The 22,751-nt window shown below is 49.6% G+C and overlaps 1 protein-coding gene across 1 annotated transcript in view; it reads left to right on the top strand.

The window, feature by feature from the left end:
* LOC119445938 (venom metalloproteinase antarease-like TtrivMP_A) overlaps positions 1 to 22,751 on the top strand; it is a 161,550-nt gene that overhangs the window by 121,440 nt on the left and 17,359 nt on the right. Inside the window, exon 11 of the mRNA XM_049663742.1 lies at positions 19,033 to 19,141. Within this exon, the coding sequence (XP_049519699.1) occupies positions 19,033 to 19,141 (109 nt within the window). The remainder of the gene's footprint in view (positions 1 to 19,032; positions 19,142 to 22,751) is intronic.

Raw genomic sequence — 22,751 nt, forward strand, 5'->3', positions numbered from 1 at the left:
TCGTGTTGTAGCGACAGGCAGCACGAAGGTAAAGTCGCTCGGTGCTGCGGGCTTTATCTTGAAAGTGAGCGTCTTACGGGATGGACGGACAGTTTTCTCCTTGGTTAAGCCTAGAAATGCTTACGCGTTAAAAAGTAAATCTTGGAAAGAATTTGCTCATTTCAAAATTACATGTAAGCGTCGAAGGGCCTCTTTGGCACCATCGGCATAGGTGACGCTGTCAGCTCTTGCAGATATGTCAACTCTTCAAATTATCACTCCCGTTCCTATAAAGTAATAGACATCTGACGCAACGTCTCGCCATAGTGAACGAATGCACGGTGTAGTGTTTTTTGCTATTTGCAGGTGAGCCTTCGACTGCAGCAGCTCGAACCTCCGGCTCGGATAGGATTGACAGTAATTGAAGGATTGCAGGTAAGAAAACCACGTTAGAGTTTTTATTTTGCCATTAACAGTATTGTCTTTCCAGATCGTACAACCTTATCTACAGCTATACGTGGATGGCAACGTCATGGCAGACCAAACCTTGAATAAATTGGGTGAATATGCACACAATAGCCCAACATCGACGAGGTCTGATATCGCCTATATGGTAACAAGGTGATAAGCATTAGCTACATCTGCTACATAAAGCAAATTTGTAGTTTTAGTGATGAATGCAATAGGAAAGCACTCCTATATTTAATTATTTCTGGAGGATAGCTGAACAAACTTGTGTCCGTATTGTCACGTGCTACAGAAGCCCTTTATCACAAGAAGTACTTGCCACCGGCAGAGACAAGCACTAGCCCCCCAAGATGATGCCCGACCCAAAAAATAACTTCTTTCCTTGCCAGAAAGTTGGCTCGCGCTCGCCGCACCTGGTGACCTCGTGGTATTATGTCCCTCCGAAAAAAGAAAAACGGGAATCATCACGATGCTCATGCAAATGGTCGTAGGTAGAGAGAAAAAGAGTGAACGAAGAGAAAGTATGCACGGGGGCAGAAAGAGAAATAAAGGAAGTAATAAAGTTGAGACGTTATCGCACAATCGCGTGAAATAAGACTTGAGTCATACAACGTGCATAATCTCCAAGTGGTGCTTTCGACGCTGGGGTGATATGGCACTATCTGGGAGAACCTCGTAGTTCACGTTAGAGCACTGCACGAGCTCGGGCTTGCCCGGGCTCGATCCGGCCCGTGGGCCGGGCTGGGCCCGGTAGGGCAGTTTTATCACGGGCTCGGGCAGGGCTCGGGCGGGCTCGGGCCGGGCTCGGGCACGGCATGTGCTTTTTGACCCGGGCCGGGGCCGGGCTCAGGTTTTTTGACGAGGGCCCGGGCCGGGCTCGGACTGTGGTGGTGTGCATAAAACGTGAAGTGAGCTATGATCGCGCGTCTCGACTCTGAAAAACATGTCTTTTTCGGTCTCGGGCCGGGCTCGGGCCGGGCTCGGGCCTAAGGTAAAGAGGTGGCGGGCCGGGCCGGGCGGGTAACGAAGAATATTTCCGGGCCCGGGCCGGGCCCGGGTCTCGCCCTAAAGCTCTTGGTCGGGCTCGGGCGGGCAGCCCAACGTAAAAACGGGCCCGGGCCGGGCCCGGGCTGGAAAAATCGGCCCGTGCAGTGCTTTAGTTCACGTCACTAACGCGACGCAGCACTTGTACGCGTATTGTCCAAAGTAGCGACTGAGCAGCTTCTCTGGCAGCCTCTGGCGGCGAACCGGCGTCCGCAACCAAACTTGATCGCCCGGGTAGTAGTAAACTTGGCGATGGCGAAGATTGTAGCGGCGTGCTTCTGCACTCTGCTCTTGCGAGGTGTGTAGGCGTGCCAATCGCGAGCTTCTTCGGCGTACTTCGTCAATTGCTCAGCGTCAGGGGTGAGCAACGCGTCGTAATCGTGTGGAGGCATCGCATCCAGCATGGTCAGAACCTCACATCGCGTTGTTTCCTAGATGGCAGTGTTGTACGCAAATGTGACGTGGTATGACCTGATGCCACGTCTTGTGCTGTACATCTGCGTACCCCGCCAGTGTTTGCCAGTAATCATAATGGTTGCATAAGCTGCAGTCGTCGGGAACCGTGAGAAGCAGTCAGGGATCTGATGGTCAATGATATCGCGTTCCACTCTTAACAGCGAAGCTTAAGCGTCCTCACCTTTTTTTTTTTAAGCCTATGAATACACTGCTGTGCTCAGTAAAGTAGTGAGACTTGGTTGCAATGCGCAGCCGGGCCCAACTCTACTCGGGCAACGGTGGCAATGTCTCCTTTCAGGGCTCCGTAAAGGCCTAAATCCGACGTAGCGTGAAGGTGCGCATACGTTATGTCACGTTGGCGAGAACAAGTGCGGCCATAGTTCGACCGATGGTTCGACGTACTGGCGCCGCCAACGTAACCGGACGCACGGCCAATGCGCTCCGACGCGCCCGGCGTCTGATGACGCTCGCCCGCATGCCGATAACATCGGACTATAAACGCGCCTTAATGCTTTCTTGTGGTCTGACCTCTAGCTCTCAAGGTGAAAAGTGTTGAGTCGCCGACTGCTGCCCGAGGTAGCGTAATGATGCTTTTGCTTCAAAACTCCCGATACAGCTTTCTGTCGCTCACTACGTACAAATAGAACTGTTTTTTCGAGCGTGAAAGAAGCCTGCGAATACGCCCAAAATTTCCGCGCGACGGGCCACTGAAGGCACTTTGGGAGTACTCGGTACGCTTATAAATAGGCCCTGTTTCTGGTCGTGTCATTACAAAATCGCAGTCCAGCCTTTAATCCGAAATTGCCTGCCCAGGCTCATGGTGGCGCAAATGCACAGTTCTCTTTCTGTTTTCCAGTTACTGAGAAAGGTGTTCTGCAAGGGTTTATGCTGGGCGGCCGGTCTTCCATATAATAAACAAGCTCCTTGCCTGCCATCCTTGTACCAACTTCATGCTCTGCGCAATGCACACTACCAGCAATAATCGGCATAACTGCGTCAAGAATGCGTGTATTTCCATTCATACAATATGTCAGAAAGGTCGGCACCCATGCAATTAGCTGCGCATGATGTCTTCGAAACCACCCTTTACAATCCCTCGTACTCGCACGAGCTTTGTCCACTAAGTAAGTATATACCTTAGCCCCCCTTAAATTATATCTTCTTGCTCCAAAATAAAGTTGCCTTTATTGGCCAATACAACCCTGATAATCATACATTTGCCCCTATTAATAATAATGCTCGCACATGGCGATGAGCAAGAGCTTTGCATGTAAGCAACGTAAAACAGTCGCAGTAGAAAAACGTTTGAGTCGTACAAAAGAATTTGGGCAACTGAAATTTTGGGCCAGGCTTACAAATCAATTGAATTTCAAGTAATTACACCGTCCAGACGGCATATGCCGTAGATGTTTGTTCACCTGAACTTGTCGTTTAACTGGCGCTCATTAAAATGCATTTTACTGCTTTTGTAATTTGGCTTTCCGTCAAACAACGCCATCGACTGAGCCAGAGCATAGGCTGGACAATTCAGATTAGAAAATTAGCGCGCTTAGGATGAAGCTTGTTGACGTATGTAACAGAGAAAACTTCAGAACTTTCACGCAGGCCTTCATTCTTATGTGTTTAGAATAATGATTGTGAAGACGACGACATTTGTGATAGTTTGTAGTGACTTGGGCCTATTGGCATAATCATAGAGATTCACACTCATATTTTAAATAAGGTATATCTTCACAATAGACGCTTTTGTTATAGTATATGTTGAGGCGCACGAAACAATTGGCTGTCACCCTATAATACAGTTCTTTCGTCATTCTTTCAGCCTGGCTCTGGTGAAAATTAGAGGTGGGAAATACATAGGCACTTCTATAGGTAAGTAAGCCCACACATGCAACACACCTTCTCTCGTATTAAGCGTTCGGCAGATGAATTTGGACGCACCTTAAGAATCTGGACCGCGAGACTAGGTGCAAAATTGCCGCTGTCTTGTTAGCGAATAACCGTGGAACTGGCTTAACTTTTTTCGCGTTCAATATTTTTACAGCTGTGACACGTGGGAACAGAAAAAAGTCAGGGGTGATTTTCACAAACTTCCACGGAGGCACATGACAAACAGCTTCGCTAGCGCTGCAGCATTGTATACGCGACTAATGATTCTTTTATGCTTCTGAATTGCGTTAGCTCTCAATAGACTCCGGAAGAAACTTGGTGGCATTTTTGCGGTGTCTGTATATGCCGCACCTTAGGTAATGCCACCTGATGAAACTTCATGGCAATTGCGTCTGAATTGTCAGCAGGAAAGAACTATAGGTGCTCTGCAGCGTCGCCACTACGATCCATCATGTTGATGCCTTCCTGGGAGCGTCTTCTAAGCAAACTGGTGACAGAGAGCGTAACCGTCAGTGAGCATACTTGGCTGTGCGTACCCGCACATGTGATCTCACCGCGTGGCATCGCGCAGAACAACTTATATCGCGAGCCGAGAGTGTTCGTGCAAGGGGCCGGTGTAACGCGACAGTGGTTTTGGCAAGTAAAACCCCAGAAATTACTTCAGTTCAGTTCAGAAGCTTTTATATTAAACCAAGTAAACCACCCGAAGCTTTTTTTTTTTAATTTATAGGCTCGATATTGACAGCAACCATCCGGCGTCGACGTCAGCGTAAGCATGGGCGTCTGGTGGAAATAATCATGCCTAACCACATCATCCCGAACCACCCCGACCGGGCAGGCGCTTCGCGTGGCGCAAGGCGTTAGTAAACAAAATTGAATTTCTCAAAGTGAAATTCGCCCGAAAAAATGGTAAAATATGACTTAACCACAACCTACAGACGTGATAGCGTCGGATTGTAAGTTGAATATACGAGAAAAAAAAAGCCTGATAAGTAGCCAGGCACCTTTGAATGCTATCGCGTTCTACTCTTAAAGGCGAAGCTCAAGTGTCCTCCAATTCTGATGGTGTTTCGCTGTGCTTTGGTTTTAATCAACATTGAGGGGAGTTTTGAAAATTGAGCCTTTCTAAATTTTGATCGCGCCCCATGTCGCAGAAAATCTGGTGTCGGTGCCGGCGTTAACGGCGTCCAATAATGCTATCGCGTTCCACTCTTACAGGCGAAGCTTAAGCGTACTCCAAGTTTTTAATTGCGATAGCAATTATATGGACACTCAAAGCAGATTTCTGCCGTCGGCGTCGTCGTCGCCGTCACCGTGAGGTTCCGTATAACGTCAACGGCGATGAAATCGTGGCCGCTCGCCGCACGCTGCATGTGCGAGTCAAAGGACGCGACGCTCGCTTTCACAGGGAGCGAACGCACGTCGGAGAACAAACGCGCGTTCTGCGCCGTGCTCCCTGAAAGGGCTGCAGAATTAAGGGTCTCTTTCCTCCTTTACAATCACCATATATATATATATATATATATATATATATAGAGAGAGAGAGAGAGAGAGAGAGAGAGAGAGCGAACGCGACTTCTTCCGTCGCGTGAAAGGCCGTGGGAGGACAGGAGGGAGGGAGGGGAGGCGACGTTTCGCTGCGGCACCAAATGCATATTTATATAGAAACGTTGCGAGGCGAGAAGGTGGTAAAGACTTTCGACGCTGCCCGACGAGTTTCCCGTTCTCATCTCATCGAAAACCTCCGAGCCGCCCCCAAAGGCACCGGCAACAGCCACCAACGCCGCGTGCGTTCGGTGCGAACGCGGGCAAAACGGCGACGGCGTCGACAACAGTTCTGCGCGTTGCTGGTGCTGCTGCTGTATGTCCAAGTTTATACAGCTGATAAAACTACTATCCTTACTGCATATGGCTCTCTACTAGGTTGCTATTGCAATTGATGCTTCGCGTTTCGGGTGAAACTGCGACATTTTGTTACGGTTGTGGACAGCATGGAAGGAGACGCGTCTGTCGTCGAATTTTGCCTCAATACAGATATTCCACGTAAGAACATTTTTTTTTTATATGAGAGGCAGGAACTCTACAACGATGACTGAAAATTAAGCAACGGTTTTTGAACTATCTTCTCTGGCCGAACAGGCGGTGTCTTCGGCACCGCGGCCTTCGGAGAAGCGTGCAGATCTGTAGCATTACAGAAGCCAGCAGTATGTACATGCGATCAACAGAAATTGCCAGGTTATGGTGACGAGATATCATGTGGTAATATGATATGGTAAGCTCGCCCACTGAGAAACTAATGTTCACCATATGACACTGTGCACTCGAAGACTATAAAGGGGGAAGAGGGGAGGGGGGGTGGTTTCGTACAGCACGCTTGTATCGCCACTGCTTCACTTTGGTGATGTTTTCTGAGTGCCTTGAAGACACTTGCGTCCCTTCCACCTTGCGCACTAGTGTGCCAAGTTTTCGTGCACTAAATATGGATATGGCAGCCCTCTTTCCGAGGTCAGTTGCTCTTCAGTCGTGGCCGTATCATATGCAGAGTAGCTTTTATATATGATGTGGCGCTGCGAAGCACGAGGTCGCGGGATCAAATCCCGGCCGCGGCGGCCGCATTTCTATGGGGGCGAAATGCAAAAACGCCAGTGTCCCGCGCATTGGAGGCACGTTAAAAATCCCCTGGTGGCTAAAGTTAATTTGGATTCCCCCACTACGGCGCGCCTCAGAATGAAATCGTCGTTTTGGCAAGTAAAACCCCAAAATTATTTCAGTTCAGTTCAGAAGCTTTTATATTAAACCAAGTAAACCACCGGAAGCTTTCTAATTTATATGCTCGATACTGACAGCAGCCATCTAATTAAGGAAGACTGTCGACACTAATGCGATCAGCATTGACGCAATGCAGCAACACACCGTATCGCCACCGCCGAAATGCGTCGTGTATAACGCGTGTATTGCATTCGGGATTCTCTGTCCAGCTTTTCTCTAAGTTTAGGCACTATTCTTGTAAAAGTGAACCTTTTTGATATAAATAAACCTTCTTGCGCGTGAAGCTCTGTGCAATCCTCACCCTATTTCTACTTCGTTTCGCGTCTCAACACGCCGTAATAAGCATGAACAAGCTAACCCATTGACAAATATTGATGCGTTATATGCGTTCTATAGTGGCCCGTGCTATCTGTTATCAGTACTCTGCTAACACTTCTGTGCTAATGGCATATATCGCCTCTGCAAGTGTCACGCATGGTTCCAGGCATATTGACACGTACACATGTTTATCTTTCACCGGTAGCCGCTTTCAACATTGGCTGACAAATGTTAAACGTTATCGCTCGGCGCAGGACGCGCCTGCATTGGAAGCTTCTCGGACGTTATCAATGCTTCTATCCGTCGTCTGTGGTCACCGACGCCCATGTAATCTGATTGTATGAGCGACGCGAATTGTCTAGAACTTTCTGGAAGACACGCGGGCATCAGGGATTAATCTGGAACCTTCGATGACTCAGGTATAAAAGCCGACGCGTTTCGCCGCTGATCAGATTTTCGACGATCGCCGACTGTGTTCGCCGCTATCGTTGTGCTTTGAGTGTAGCTTGCTTTTGTGGGCACAGGTTCGCCCAATAAACAACCAGTTTCGTCATACACAGTTTTGTGACTGTTTTCTCTACCGTCACTACTACGTGACATCTGGTGGAGGTGCTAGTTCGTTCATGCACCGAACGCCCCCGCAAAGCCGCGACCCAAGCCCGAAACCGGAGAACGAGACCAACGTCGCCAAGGACCAGCGAGCTAGCCGTAGGCAGCAAGGACTTGTGCCGGAGTTCGGACTTCTTCCCGAAAAGACCACTGCAATCAAGGCCAAGTCAACGACCAAAATGGCAGCACCAGCGTCCCCCATCCTGCTGCAGCAACCTCGGGAGCCACCGACTTTTCGTGGATCATCGGCTGAAGACCCTGAAACCTGGCTGGAGACATACGAGAGGACCGCGACGTTCAACAAATGGAGCGACGACGACAAGCTGCGCCATGTGTATTTTTCATTAGATGATGCTGCTCGGACCTGGTTTGAGAACAGAGAGACCACCCTGGTGACGTGGGACCTATTTCGTGAGAACTTCATGAGGACTTTCACGAATGTCGTGCGAAAAGAAAGGGCCGAAGTTTTATTAGAAACCAGAGTGCAATTGCCGAACGAGAACATCGCAATCTTCACGGAGGAGATGACTCGCCTCTTCCGCCACGCCGACCCCGATATGTCAGAGGAAAAGAAAGTTCGGTTCTTGATGCGGGGCGTCAAAGAGCATCTATTCACTGGATTGATGCGCAACCCGCCCAAGACTGTGGCAGAATTTGTTTCGGAGGCCACAACCATCGAGAAGACCCTTGAAATGCGAGCCAGGCAATACAACCGCCGTGCACTGACAAACTACGCCGAAGCTCAAGCTCTAGGCGCCGACGACCTGCACGAGACGATCAGAGCGGTTGTACGGGAAGAACTACAGAAATTATTCCCAAGATCGCATCCTCAGGTGACTTCAATCGCTGACATAGTTAAAGAAGAGGTTCAGCGATCACTAGAAGTGCCAGAAGTTCCGGTATCGCCTCAACCACAGCCGCAAGCGATGACCTACGCCGCCGTCGCCCGTCGTCAAGGCCCCCCTCCGCGCTCGCGCCAGGGCCCCGTAACGCCGCAGTTCCGTCGTCCACCGCCGCCGCCGCCAGCACGCCCGCCCGTCGCCCAGCGCAGCTCCCAGCGGAAGACGGACATTTGGCGCGCCCCCGACCACCGCCCGCTCTGCTATCACTGCGGGGAAGCCGGCCATGTCTACCGCCGATGCCCATACCGCGAGATGGGCCTACGAGGGTTCGCCGTCAACGCGCCACGTCCACAGCTTGGCGAGCGACCACGTGACATCGCCGACTACCTTGCCGGAGCCCAGTGGCAACCACGACGGCCCTCACGCTCGCCGTCACCAGGCCGCTACATCTCGCCGCATCGCCGCCTGTATGCCGGCCCAACCCGGGGCCGATCTCCCAGCCCATACCCGGGAAACTAAAAGCAGCAACCGATGGAGGTGCGGTTGCTGTACGACGCAATGCCGAAGATCCTCCGCCGCCGACGACGACGACGATTCGCGAATCATCACGACGAGATATCAGCACGCCGCCTAGCAACAGCCTTGACAGCACATCGCCGCCGAACGAAGACCTTCCGACGCGACGTAGCAGCAGCAGAGCAAGCCGACGCAGCCGTGATCCGACGCCACGAATTAACCGCAACGCCAGACGCCGGTCTACCGATCTAGACGTGCTCATCGATGGTCATAACGTCACCGCTCTCGTCGACACTGGCGCCGACTATTCAGTTTTCAGTGGCGCGTTCGCCGCCAAGTTAAAGAAGGTGCAGACGGCCTGGCAAGGACCCGATATACGGACAGCGGGAGGTCACCTAATAACGCCGGCTGGAATCTGCACAGCGCGAGTCACGGTAAACAACCGCACTTACCCGGCGAGCTTCGTAATCCTGCAGCACTGCTCCAGGGACGTCATCCTAGGCATGGACTTTCTACACCAACATGGTGCAGTCATCGACTTAAGGTCCAAGTCGATAACGCTTTCAACACACAAAGCGATACCGCCGGATACATGCATCAGTTACCATGCCTTGAATGTGCTTGAAGAACAAGTCACCGTTCCGCCTCACTCCAGCGTAATGATTTCCGTCGGTACGGAAGTGCCTGCAGACATGGAGGGCGTCATCGAGGGCGATCATCACTTACTGCTGTACCGTGAAATTTGCGTCGCTAGAGGCATAGCTGAGCTACGTGCAGGGAAAGCAACGGTGATGCTCACGAACTTCAGCCCCGAATACAAGCACATTAACAAAGGCACCACGGTTGCCTACATCGACGAAATAGTACAAGCCAGCAGTGCTTTCGCCTTCACGGATTCCAGTGCACCCGCAACGACGACTATAATACCTGAAGCAACTTTCAACGTTAATCAGAACCTTCCCAGGCATAAGAAAGAACAACTAAAAGCTCTGCTCCTGCAATACAAGGATTGCTTCTCGTCGTCGTCAAAAGTTCGACAAACCCCTGTCGCCAAGCACCGAATCATAACCGACGAAAATGTCCGCCCACTGCGTCAGAGCCCGTACCGAGTTTCGGCACGCGAACGCGAGGCCATAAGGCAACAAGTCGACGAAATGCTACGCGACGACATCATCCAGCCGTCCAAGAGTCCGTGGGCGTCCCCCGTGGTGTTAGTGAAGAAGAAGGATGGAACCCTACGTTTCTGCGTCGATTATCGTCGCCTCAACAAGGTCACGAAGAAGGACGTATACCCCCTTCCACGGATTGACGACGCCTTGGATCGACTATACAACGCAAAGTATTTTTCGTCGATGGACCTCAAAACCGGCTACTGGCAAATCGAAGTCGACGAGAGGGACCGGGAGAAGACGGCCTTTATAACACCAGACGGACTGTTCGAGTTCAAGGTCATGCCGTTTGGTCTTTGCTCGGCACCTGCGACTTTCCAACGCGTCATGGATACAGTACTGGCAGGCTTGAAGTGGCAGACTTGCCTCGTCTATTTGGACGACGTCGTTGTGTTTGCCTCAAGCTTCGAAGAACACCTGCGGCGCCTTGAAACAGTTCTTCAAGCAATCAAAACCTCCGGACTCACGTTAAAGCCAGAAAAGTGCCGCTTCGCATATGAGGAGCTCTTGTTTTTGGGCCACGTCATCAACAAGTCTGGAGTGCGCCCCGACCCTCAGAAAACTGCGGCCATCTCCAACTTTCCTCTGCCCGCTGACAAGAAGGCAGTGCGTAGATTTCTGGGACTGTGCGCCTATTACAGGCGCTTCGTCAAGGATTTTTCACGGATCGCCGAGCCACTGACGTACCTCACGAAGGCCGACGTCGAGTTCAAGTGGGAGATGCCGCAAATCGAAGCATTTGAAGAACTGAAGCGACGCCTACAATCGCCGCCCATCCTTGCGCATTTCGACGAAAATGCCGATACCGAAGTCCACACCGACGCAAGCGGCGTAGGACTCGGCGCCGTGCTTGTGCAGAGGACTGATGGACTAGAAAGGGTTGTAAGTTACGCTAGCCGGTCGCTATCGAAGGCGGAAGCAAATTATTCCACAACAGAAAAGGAGTGCCTCGCCATCATCTGGGCTACATCAAAGTTTCGCCCCTACCTCTATGGCAGGCCCTTTAAAGTTGTGAGCGACCACCACGCCTTGTGTTGGCTAGCTAACTTGAAGGATCCTTCAGGTCGCCTCGCACGATGGAGTCTGAGACTTCAAGAATTCGACATCACCGTCGTTTACAAGTCCGGGCGAAAGCACTCTGACGCCGACTGCTTGTCTCGCGCCCCCGTCGAACCGCCGCCACAGGATGACCAGGATGACGACACTTTCTTGGGACCCATCAGTGCCGACGAATTCGCCGAACAACAGCGAGCCGACCCGGAACTAAGGAACCTTGTAGATTACCTGGAAGGCAAGACCGTCACTGTGCCGAAGGTGTTCAGGCGAGGATTGGCGTCGTTTTTCTTGCAAAACGACATTCTCCTAAAGAAGAACTTCTCGCCTCTCCGAGCCAACTACCTCCTCGTGGTACCCTCAGCATTGCGTCCAGAGGTTCTGCAAGCTCTCCATGACGACCCAACGGCTGGACACCTCGGTTTTTCCCGCACGCTCGCAAGGATACAAGAAAAATACTACTGGCCTCGCCTCTCTGCCGACGTCGCCCATTACGTAAGGACATGCCGAGACTGTCAGCGACGCAAAACACCGCCGACAAGGCCAGCCGGACTTCTACAGCCGATCGAGCCACCTCGCCGACCGTTCCAGCAGATTGGGATGGACTTACTGGGGCCTTTTCCGACGTCGACGTCCGGGAATAAATGGATCGTCGTAGCTACGGACTACCTCACCCGCTACGCCGAAACAAAAGCCTTGCCCAAAGGCAGTGCTGCCGAGGTAGCCCGATTCTTCGTTGAGAACATCCTCCTGCGTCACGGTGCCCCAGAAGTCCTCATCACCGACAGAGGTACTGCCTTTACGGCAGAACTAACTCAAGCCATCCTGCGATACAGCCACACAAGCCATCGCCGGACCACCGCCTACCACCCGCAGACGAATGGCCTCACCGAGCGCCTAAATAAGACCATCGCCGACATGCTGGCAATGTACGTCGACGTCGAACACAAGACGTGGGATGCCATCCTTCCGTACGTGACCTTCGCATACAACACGGCCGTGCAAGAAACGACGCACATGGCGCCGTTCAACCTGGTCTACGGAAGGAACCCGGCAACGACGCTTGACGCCATGCTACCGGACGTCACCGACGAAGAAAATCTCGACGTTGCCACCTATTTGCAGCGTGCCGAAGAAGGTCGACAGCTCGCCCGCCTGCGCATCAAGAACCAGCAGAGGACCGACAGCCGACACTACAACCTTCGACGACGCTACGTCGAGTACCAGCCCGGGGACCGTGTTTGGGTCTGGACTCCGATACGCCGACGAGGACTTAGCGAGAAGCTGTTACGTCGCTATTTCGGACCATATAAGATCACCCGACGTATTGGCGCACTGGACTATGAGGTCGTGCCAGACGGCATTTCGCAATCACAGCGGCGCCGGGCACGACCTGAAGTCATCCACGTGGTGCGTCTTAAGCCTTTCTACGCCCGCTGACAAACTTAGGTACTTTGTTACTTTGTTATTGTTTTTTGTTATTTTGTTTATTACGCATGGTTTTGTTTTCGCTTTCGTGTTTGTTTGTAGCATCGGGACGATGCTTTTTAAGGGGAGGGTATTGACACGTACACATGTTTATCTTTCACCGGTAGCCGCTTTCAACATTGGCTGACAAATGTTAAACGTTATCGCTCGGCGCAGGACGCGCCTGCATTGGAAGCTTCTCGGACGTTATCAATGCTTCTATCCGTCGTCTGTGGTCACCGACGCCCATGTAATCTGATTGTATGAGCGACGCGAATTGTCTAGAACTTTCTGGAAGACACGCGGGCATCAGGGATTAATCTGGAACCTTCGATGACTCAGGTATAAAAGCCGACGCGTTTCGCCGCTGATCAGATTTTCGACGATCGCCGACTGTGTTCGCCGCTATCGTTTTGCTTTGAGTGTAGCTTGCTTTTGTGGGCACAGGTTCGCCCAATAAACAACCAGTTTCGTCATACACAGTTTTGTGACTGTTTTCTCTACCGTCACTACTACGTGACAATATTGCCTCGACAAGAATGTCAAAGCAACACTTTTTCGTTCCGGTTTTCATTTCGATTCAACTGCGGAGTGAACTAATAACAGTCCAAACCGGTTCGAACCGGTTAAAGTTCATTTGCTTTACCTAAGAATAATTGCAGGAAAACAGTGCAAATTAAAGGAGAGAGAAAGGAGAATAAATTAAGAAAATGCAGGGAGTCATCTAGCCGGCTATACTCATATCAGGGGGAAAGGAAATAGGAGAAAAATAGGGGGCTGAGGAGTAATGATGCGGACAGGCAGTAGCATGTGATTGATGACAGGGAGCGCGTCCCTGTCACACGGCCCCTGTCACACGTCGGGCATGGACGTTAGTAAAATATTCTAACGAACACTGGATCGGTCACTTTGTTGATAATATGTCTGGCAAAGAACCTAGCAGCACTTTTTTGGCTGAATGGCCGGTTGTTTATAGGCGCCATCGAAGAGATCTTTGTCGACCGTTCACAGTAATACTGGAGATAAGCCAAAAGTATATGGGCTACACTGTCTCTGGTACCTTGCACGCATCAAAGCCGGGTTAGTCCGCGCGTCCGATGCTAGGAAAATGCTGTCACGTTCGTCTTTGCGGTGTTCTTCAGGGCAAAGACGCATAAACCAGATATGACTTTGAGGTACATGGTTATTGAGCGCGATTCCTGGCCGCAAAACATTAGCCGTTATCTACTGAGGCAACTTAATCTACTGGAGGTAGATGACTCACTTACTGAGAATTCAACAGATGTTGCTCAGTATTTGCTAAACATGCACGCTAGTAATTCTGATTTCTTAGTTTATGTTGAAGATTTCCATTATTCTGTTCATTACGTTTACCCCTCAAAGTAAACTACAGCCGTGCCTACATGCAGCTCCGGTTCACCGGTGCCTGGATGCCAAGACCGAACTAGCCCGTGGTACTCTGCGCGAGACCGCATACAACCAAGGTGTTTTCCACATTGTACGCTGTGAACTCTTTAGGTGTTTATTCTTTCTCCAGGGGATTTAAAATAACTGTTCAATATTCTGTCTTACATGCGTCGGTCGTTTTCATGTTTTACGTAGTCTTTAAACATCGCCTGTGGCAAAGAGCAAAATTTTCATCTTGAGCTGGATTATTAGAAGAGGTGGTCATTACGAGCACAATAAGTCATATTAAACTAACTACCAAGGACTCACTAGTTAACTTCTAAATAAATTTCTTTACTGCACATATTGTAGCCGGTGAGGTTGCAAGAAGTATTCACTTGAAATGAATTTCCAGCACGACACCAGGGGTGCTATGCAGTATGCGCCGAGTTTAGCGAAACTCGGGATCTTCACGAGCTCTGGTGACGCCCGAAGATGAAAGAACTAATGGTAACTAGACAAAATTCGTCCGTCGGCATGTCTCCAGTTTCATTGGTTTATCTAGATTCCCTCTGGGTGGCTATCATCCCTTGGGCGTTGCCATATGGACGGTCGACAAACTGAGGCTCACGTGATCATACGGTCGGTGCGCGGTCGTGCCTTCCTTTAACTGTTTGTCGTACCACCGAGTGCATTGCAGGCACAAGCAAGTAATAAAATAAATGCATTTAGTAGAATAATATTAGTCACATTAACGTGGGTTATAAGCATTTTAAAGTTTACAAGATGTACATTGAAGGTGTATTAGACTATTTGTAGTTTATAGCGTATCGCGTTATACCACGAGGGGACGCTCGCCCTAGTCTTTTTTTCCGCAGAATTGGATTGGCGCGGCTAGCTACGTGCATGCGCTAGCATTTCTGAGAAGAGATTGGTGTGCGCTTAGTTTTCGCACTGGGCTTTTAACAGATCGCTGGTTGTTCCTTCTCTTTCCTCTGCATTGAATTGGTGCGGCTCGCTACGTGATTGCGCTCCCATTTCGGAGCACAGATTTGTGTGCGCCTGGTTTTCACACTGGGCTTTCAACAGATCTCTCGTTGCTCGTGCTAAAGTAAGGCTGCGAGACGAAGTGAGTGTCGGCTAGCGCAGAAGTGGTTTGTTGCGTGCTTAGCGTGTAAACACTCAGGAATGCCGGAAAGCACTCATACAAGAGTCAGAAAATTACGCTTTATATTCTTTTACTTTGTGATGCACCTTCACACTGCCTAGCACCGAGCGATGGCTTCTAACAACCGCAGGAAAGAGTCTTTATACTGGGTAGCCCGAGCGATCTGTGGCGTCTAACAAACGCAAGAAAGGGTCTTTGCAGCGCACGTGGCTGTTGACTGCCACCACATCCATCCCAAGTGGGACTCCAGCATAGGTGCAGTTACCCTGCACCCACCGCTAACGAAGTGGTGCTTCACTTTTTGACAAAAACTTTCTAGTTTTTTGCTTGTGAGCGCCTGTGGTGTGGTTCATAAAGTTGACACTGCGGTTGACTGTCTACCAATGCAGATTGAGGCACAGCCACGTTAGCATCCACTAAATTTGGGATACAGTTGTGTGCGGTCAATTCGTCACTATGAATAATGGCCCCAGTTGAACATTGCCTGCAATAAGGGAGCCTAGGATCACAGCCTTTCGTTGGTCGACCTTAAAAAGTCGCAGCACCCCTCTGGTCGCGCAGGCCATGCCGAAGACCCATGGGCCACCATCTTTAACACCGCCGTAATTTTGGCGGCTCGGCGGAACGTTGTCGCACGTCATTAGGCGGCCTCGATTGTACTTTTGCTCCCCGTGAAGAAGGCAATCGTCAATTGGCGCTATCTTCCCGGGGCCACCGAGTAGAGGTCGCGCCAGCAGCTCGTCCCTCGTGACCTCACGGGGCTAGTTCCTCCAGTCGGCCTGGCGTGCTCCGATAGAGGAAACAAGTCGCCGATCATCTCCTTCAGCAGCTATATGTCTACGCCTTTGTTCACACAGTAAGTGAGCCAAATCATTTGCCGCCTGGAGAGGTGGTCGTCCGAACGGCCGAGGCGGTCGTGTTGGCGAAGTCCCTTCCTTTGCCTCTCAGCCCGTGCAGTGCAGCGGTACCGTGTAACTGCGAAAATGAATTTAGGCAGCTGTGGCACCGGAAGGCAGCCCGGCGTCCATTCTGAGCCTTCCAATATAATGTGACCACTTCGCCTTTTCGCCGGTTGGTTGGTCCGGGTGCTCGCAGGTTCCCCAGTGCTCCGATGACGATGGCGGACCTGGCCTGGGGCTGGCGCGCGTTGGACGAACAGCGCTTGAATCCGGAGGGAGCCGAAGCGATCGCACGAACTTTTCTCGCGCAGCCTAGTCGCACCACTCTGTGCTCGGAAAGCATAATTTCCCCGCCACGCTGTCTCCGAAGACGAGGGCCTTCACCTAACTCGCCACACAGTCAGCGCACTGACGTTTTGGAAAGGCAAAAATGACTCTGAGACTCTACGTCGGTCATGTAGGCGAACGGGTCCAGACGGTCATATTGACGTGTACTGCCGCTGGATGCCATGACACATGCTGCTGATGCCGCCGCCATGTTCACGAGTTCAACTCGAGAGGGGTCTTGCGATGTACGAGTTTGGCACGAGTTCACCTGTCAATTAAAACCATAGGTCACGCCCCGCGCGAGGCATGTAACTCATGTGCGCGCCCACCACGGTTGAGCCACGCCCAACTTATTTTTCGGCAACTGCGACGTGGTGCGAAACTTTGAGGCATCAACAGTCTTGACCTCCGAAATAAAACACGCACAACGCACTGTCATCGGTGATGTACTGGGCACCACTATAAAAAAAAAGCGTCGACTTTCGCTGGCTTATGCATATATCTTCTTGGGCTGTGATGGTGCCACAACACGGTTCATTGCCTGCATTGTGGCAACGTAACGCACAGCAGATAATTATCGGCAGCTTGCAAGGCATCGATGCGCCCTGGTGGACGACGATCCTGAGCAGTTCATAGTGTTTTCCAACGACAACGTATCGCAGCTGTCGTTTGAGATGGCGGCTCTGTCATCGGTGCTGTATCGGAGCCGCAGTGTCGCAAACACGGTCAGCGGTCAGCGCAAACACACCCAGTGTGATGGAATTTCTTCGTCACAAGCAGGGCACACTAAACAAGTTCAACACCTTCCTGCGTTCGAAGTCTAATTTCCTAACTGCACACAAGAGCCCTCACCCGCCAAAAGGCGATTCCTGCGCTGTCGTTACGATATCCACCTGCGTCGCTGTTAGCTCAGCAGCAGAGGCAGTCGGCAAGCACATTGGAGTGAACAACACACTCAAATTCTGCGTACATGCGCACGGAGGCATCTTCACTGGGGCAGCGGTGACAAGCGATGAATTGTGTCGCTGGGCTGAACGCTCTTCTTCGCAATGCACCGCGGAGACTTCGCGCACGCAGATGAACTGGTGCATTTTCACTATGCTGCATCGCTATACGGATACTAGAATACCACACAGTCGTTTTGTAGCGACAGCCGTTGCTCCCGTCTCTATGGCTACAGTGTCGTTTTAGTTGGTAAACCGCCTGCTTTAATAGCCGCCTCAGTGAAGCCCCTGTGGTGAACAGCCGTGCCGCAGCGCTGCGTTGCCATTCCCCTAATAGAGAGGGAGTGGACACATCATTGTCATGACTGACTTTATCAAGAATAGCACTGCAGCGCCCCTGGCGACTGCTCACCGTATGAACTCCCTCGTGCGTGCGACCCTCTAGAATGTATCCACTTGTAAGCTTTCGCCTCACTGTCGCCACTCGCCGCAAAAAAGTGCGAAATTTAATAATTTGCTCGATGTCCGTTTGTCATCACAAATTTATAGCATTCAAAACAAAAAACAGGTACTTTAGGAAATAAGATTTTCGTAATTTTATTTGTTGTATTTCAAAGTATTCGATTGAGGGAAAGTGTAGGTGCAAGAATGCAACTTCTGTGCCCTGTTCGCATTCGACGGAAGATAGAAATAAAATGCCCGAAAAAGGAGGCACGTCCTTGACGCGCCCTAGAAAGGCGTGGCAGGCGGCTCACGGCAAGTGTACAGATAGACAGCGGGACAGTCACGGTATTGCTAAATTGCAATAATACGTTGATAACAATACGCGGCGCTGGCGCGTTTTGTTGCGCAGTCCTCTGTGCTTTAAACGCGGAAGCACTGTGCAGCGCAGGGTGCGCTCATGTTGTCATACGCGGCTTTATCTCGACATTTCTTTTGCCTGCTGTTATTGCACGTTACTTGCTATCTCCGTGCACGACTGTCATCGAGAAACTCGGGTAAAATCGTGCGAACGAGTAACTCGGCGCATCCTGCATAGCATCCCAGTTTTGATATATTACTTTCCAAAGTGAAGAACGACAATATATGTGCGTTTTATTAAGCTTTGTGCTTCAATGCATAAAAGAGCACTTCGTTAAAATGTAAGTGGAACAACAGTGCATTTTGACGCGAGTTTGATGGCGCATATCTCGAAACTCGTGTCATTCCGGAAATTCATTCCAGATGGACTCGCCTTGTAACCTCACCGGCTACAATTCGTAAATTGGCATGTGTGCCGTAAAGTAAATAATTAGGAAGGGAATTGGTAAATTTTTATTAGTAAGTGGAATATGTGTTTAAATTTTTCGTGCGAGTAATGTCCGCCTCTCCGAATAATACACCTCGAGGACTATTATTGTTGTATATGCAACAGGCTGTTCTTGAAAATTCAGTGAAAGATAAAAGTGATCACCCCGTATATCAGTGGCAATTATACAGCGTAAACTTTCAAATCCGCTTCATCTAATCCACTCAGCCAGCACGCTGTAAGAACTGACCGCCCGACTTCGTACTGTTTCCGCGTCCTCGTGATGTGATCACTTTCTTCAATTTCTGTGCCACAGCAGTGCACAAACTGCCGCAGCCAAATGTTGCAGGAAGGTGAAAATATTACTTTCCTAACTGCACGCGGAAATGCCATGTTTGTTGCTTTTTATTCACCTCGTGTCGCAATGTTCGAACGCGCAGGAATGGCGCACAAGGGGCAAGCCTGCAGGAATGCCCGAGCTGCCTTAGGATTGGACAGGCCTGTTACTTTCTCCGGTGTGCAAACTGCCGCTCACGAAATAGCGCATCTGTAAGTACCCTGGCGCGCCCAAGAAACTTGCGGTGCTTTATACGTACTACCGCATGACTGAAGCAATAAAACGACCGACACCGACCAAAAGAAAAGCTAAAAAAAACTAAAAATTGAATAAAAGTTTGTCAATATTTACCTCATCAGAAATGAGCAAAACAATTGAATAATTTCAGGTCAGTTTGCTTGAAATTGGCACTGTGCGCAACATTCACAGAAGAAATTTTGAATAGAATCAGGGAAGCACTTGACTTTAATCAGTAGGAGAAATGTACAGAGGGGTCCACTGTTAAAGGGAACACCACCGGCCAGTGGCTGCAACAAGTTTCGCGCAGGCGCAGTGAGCGCTGTGCGAGGTGCTTTTTTGTCGTCTGCTACCGTCGGCTGCCGCGCTTCGGATAGTGAAGAAGCAAGCCGATCACGCTTTTTTTAATGTTGGCCGGTGAGGGCATGGCCGCACACTGATAGCCAGCCATTGCAAGTCTGAAGGAAAATTAGACGAGGCAAAATATTAACTAGCAGATATTTCTGTCGTTCCAGCTTAGAAGACAAACATGATCATTTTTTTACAGATGTCTCTTTGTGGCATATCTGTATTAGAGAATACTTCTTCGTGTGTATTGTCCATCTCATTTGTATACTACTGCATGTTCGAGTCGCTGCAGTGCGTAGGCTGCACAAATAATCCAGCGCCTATAACGAGCATATTATTTATAAAGAGCTATCACATGAGTTTTCGTAGAGTCATGGGAATCGACGTGCACAGTAAACATTTTCAAGGCGGGCAAATCTTTATGAAACGTGAAGCCGAACAAAAGACGACACGGTCATTGCTGCTGATGTTAAGGGTATTTAACGGCTTGCTTCGCGACGATCCGAAGCACGGCAGCTGACCGTAGCAGGCGACGAAAGAGCACCGCCCACAGCACTCACTGCGCCTGCGCGACACGCGTTGCGGCCGTCGACCGGCGGTCGTGCCGAGCAGACGCCACGTGGCCCGGTGTTCCCTTTAACAGTGGACCCCTCTGTACATATCGCCAGTGGAACCCTCTTTATGCAGTGGGGCCCACATAACAGTGGATCCCTCTGTATGCGCTCGTATATATAGGAGCGCATACATAATAATTGCCATTGCAGTATTTTGAATACTTTCATGTATACAGTGAACAGCATTGTAAAGATTGTGTCCCATGGCCTGACGGCCTTCTTCAGTGGCATTTTTGCTTTCGGTGTACTTAACTATGGTTGATGGGAAATTTTTCTATTTGTTTCCCCCTATATCCTTCTTGTATACCTTGGTTACCTCGTGCCTTTATTACTGGTGGTATCTCTACTAACTCAAAGGCCATTCGTAATCTATCAAGCTCAAGGGGGTTTAAACAGGATGGAGAGTTCACAGCATAATGGAGACTTAAAGGAAACCGTGGGAACAGACGGCATTATTTTATTCCACATACTTCACAGTTTCGTGTTTGGTGATATGTACAGAGGGGTCCACTGTTAAAGGGAACACCAGAGCGCGTGGCGTCTGCTCGGCGCGACGGCCGGTCGGCGGCCTCAACGCGTGTCGCGCAGGCTCAGTGAGCGCTGTGGGCGGTGCTCTTTCGTCGTCTGCTACGGTCAGCTGCCGTGCTTCGGACCACCGCGAAGGAAGCCGATAAATGCCCGTAACATCAGCAGCGATGACCGTGCCGTCTTTTGTTCGGCTTCACGTTTCATAAAGATTTGCCCGCCTCACAAAATGTTTACTATGCACGTCGATTCCCATGACTCTACGAAAACTCATGTGATAGCTCTTTTCAAATAATATATATATATATATATATATATATATATATATATATATATATATATATGAGGGCCAACCGGCAGTATAGGAGAGACCGGTGGCTTCCATGTATTATTCTTTTGCTGAGAAACCATTTAAATTATTTACAACTACTTGAACAAGTGAATTCCAAGTGTAAATCTTGGAAAAAAATTTGCAAAATACTTAGGTAATGTTTAGTAGCCTGGCAAGGAAACTAGAGTTTGTGATTGGTAGTCCGTCCTTTTGAAGTGATGCAGGGAGGTCTTTGGTGCCAAACACGGGCCGGGGTTAAAGAAAAGCTTTCAGATGTCTGAAAATAGGTGAAAGTCCGTGTGTCATGTATTTTGAAACTATGAGCTACAGTTTGCCAGTGTCTTTGAGTTAAAAATAAAAGTAGAGCATAAAAAAGCCGAAGTTTTGCCTAAAAGGCGGAGCATTGATTGCGATAGCAAAGTATTGCACAGCTGTATGAAGTAAGGCTTGTAAGGACATTCGCTTACTGATTAAATTAGCAAGCACGCAAGCACAGTACCACGCACGCACAGGTAAACATCAACCAGTCTCACTCGATGACCGCGAATACACGCTGGCGTGATAAAGAGTGTAGGCAGCGAGGAGCGAACACAGCGCTCATGAAGCCACCAACCATCACGACACCTTCCTTAGCACCCGCTTGATCACGTTACCGGACGTAATAAGAAATGACGTACTACAGTGAATGCACATTCAGATGACGATGGAGCATATTGGCATAGAAGACTATTCATGTCTAAAAGTATGATTCGGTCAAACCTACATAGTTATTGATTGAATAGCACACGTTTACCCAGCAGCAGACCGAAAAATTTAGCAATAGCTTTGTGTTTACAAACATGTCTATGGAGGGCCAAGTGAATGAAGAAAATCAAGTACGAAAAAATTGAAAATTGCACATATACATTGAAGGAAGACTGCGTCCCCGACGCTATATATTTATTTAAAGCATGTTCTCTGCCAAACCTAATTTCAAATATACATCTCCCTAAACTTATTATTGCGACCAAAAAAGAAAGATAATTAGAAAGTACACTAGGTGCAGCGAATTTATCTGGTTTCGATTGTCTCGCGACCGACTGGTATTTGTGGCTACTATTGGATCTGAAGGATGGACACCATATGCGTCATGTCTCAAGTTCATTTAAAAATGGGAGGGGGAAATGGCCACCTGCAGCGACTGTATCGAGCAATCCAGGCACCAGAACTATATCTCGCGTCAGAAGGGCAGCCACCAGCACTCGGCATTTCCACTTGATCTCTATTCAAGTGCTCTCAAAGCCCGCTGATCCTTATTTGGTATGATCTGGCATGTTCAGCATGATAGGATTAATGTAGCATCGTTTTCATTGGGTTATTAGTAAAAGTCGAAAGTCTGACTCAGCATCTATCATATCAATAATTGTTGCGTTTGAGAGGCAGGGACGAGATAATAAGTCGCACTATAAAGCTCAGCTCTGAGTAGCAAACAGCGCGAACATTAGGGGAAATCACTAAACCCTTGGTATAGCGGGTATAAAACGGGGTATAACCGGAAACCACGATAGGACGTAGTTATCATCGTAGAAACAATTTAAGCTTCGGAAAACATGAATTGCAGAGACATCGGCTTGATATACACAATAATACTTTCTGACAACTACGGCCGCACTTGTCGATTATCGATATTGCGCTATTGCGCTCACCTGTCACTGTTTCCAGCATGCTTTCAGTAAACGAGTACATCCACACTACTGATCGAAAAATTGTGATAAAAAAGATCTGTCA

Source organism: Dermacentor silvarum, chromosome 3, assembly GCF_013339745.2.
Source record: "Dermacentor silvarum isolate Dsil-2018 chromosome 3, BIME_Dsil_1.4, whole genome shotgun sequence".
NCBI classification, from domain to species: domain Eukaryota; kingdom Metazoa; phylum Arthropoda; class Arachnida; order Ixodida; family Ixodidae; genus Dermacentor; species Dermacentor silvarum.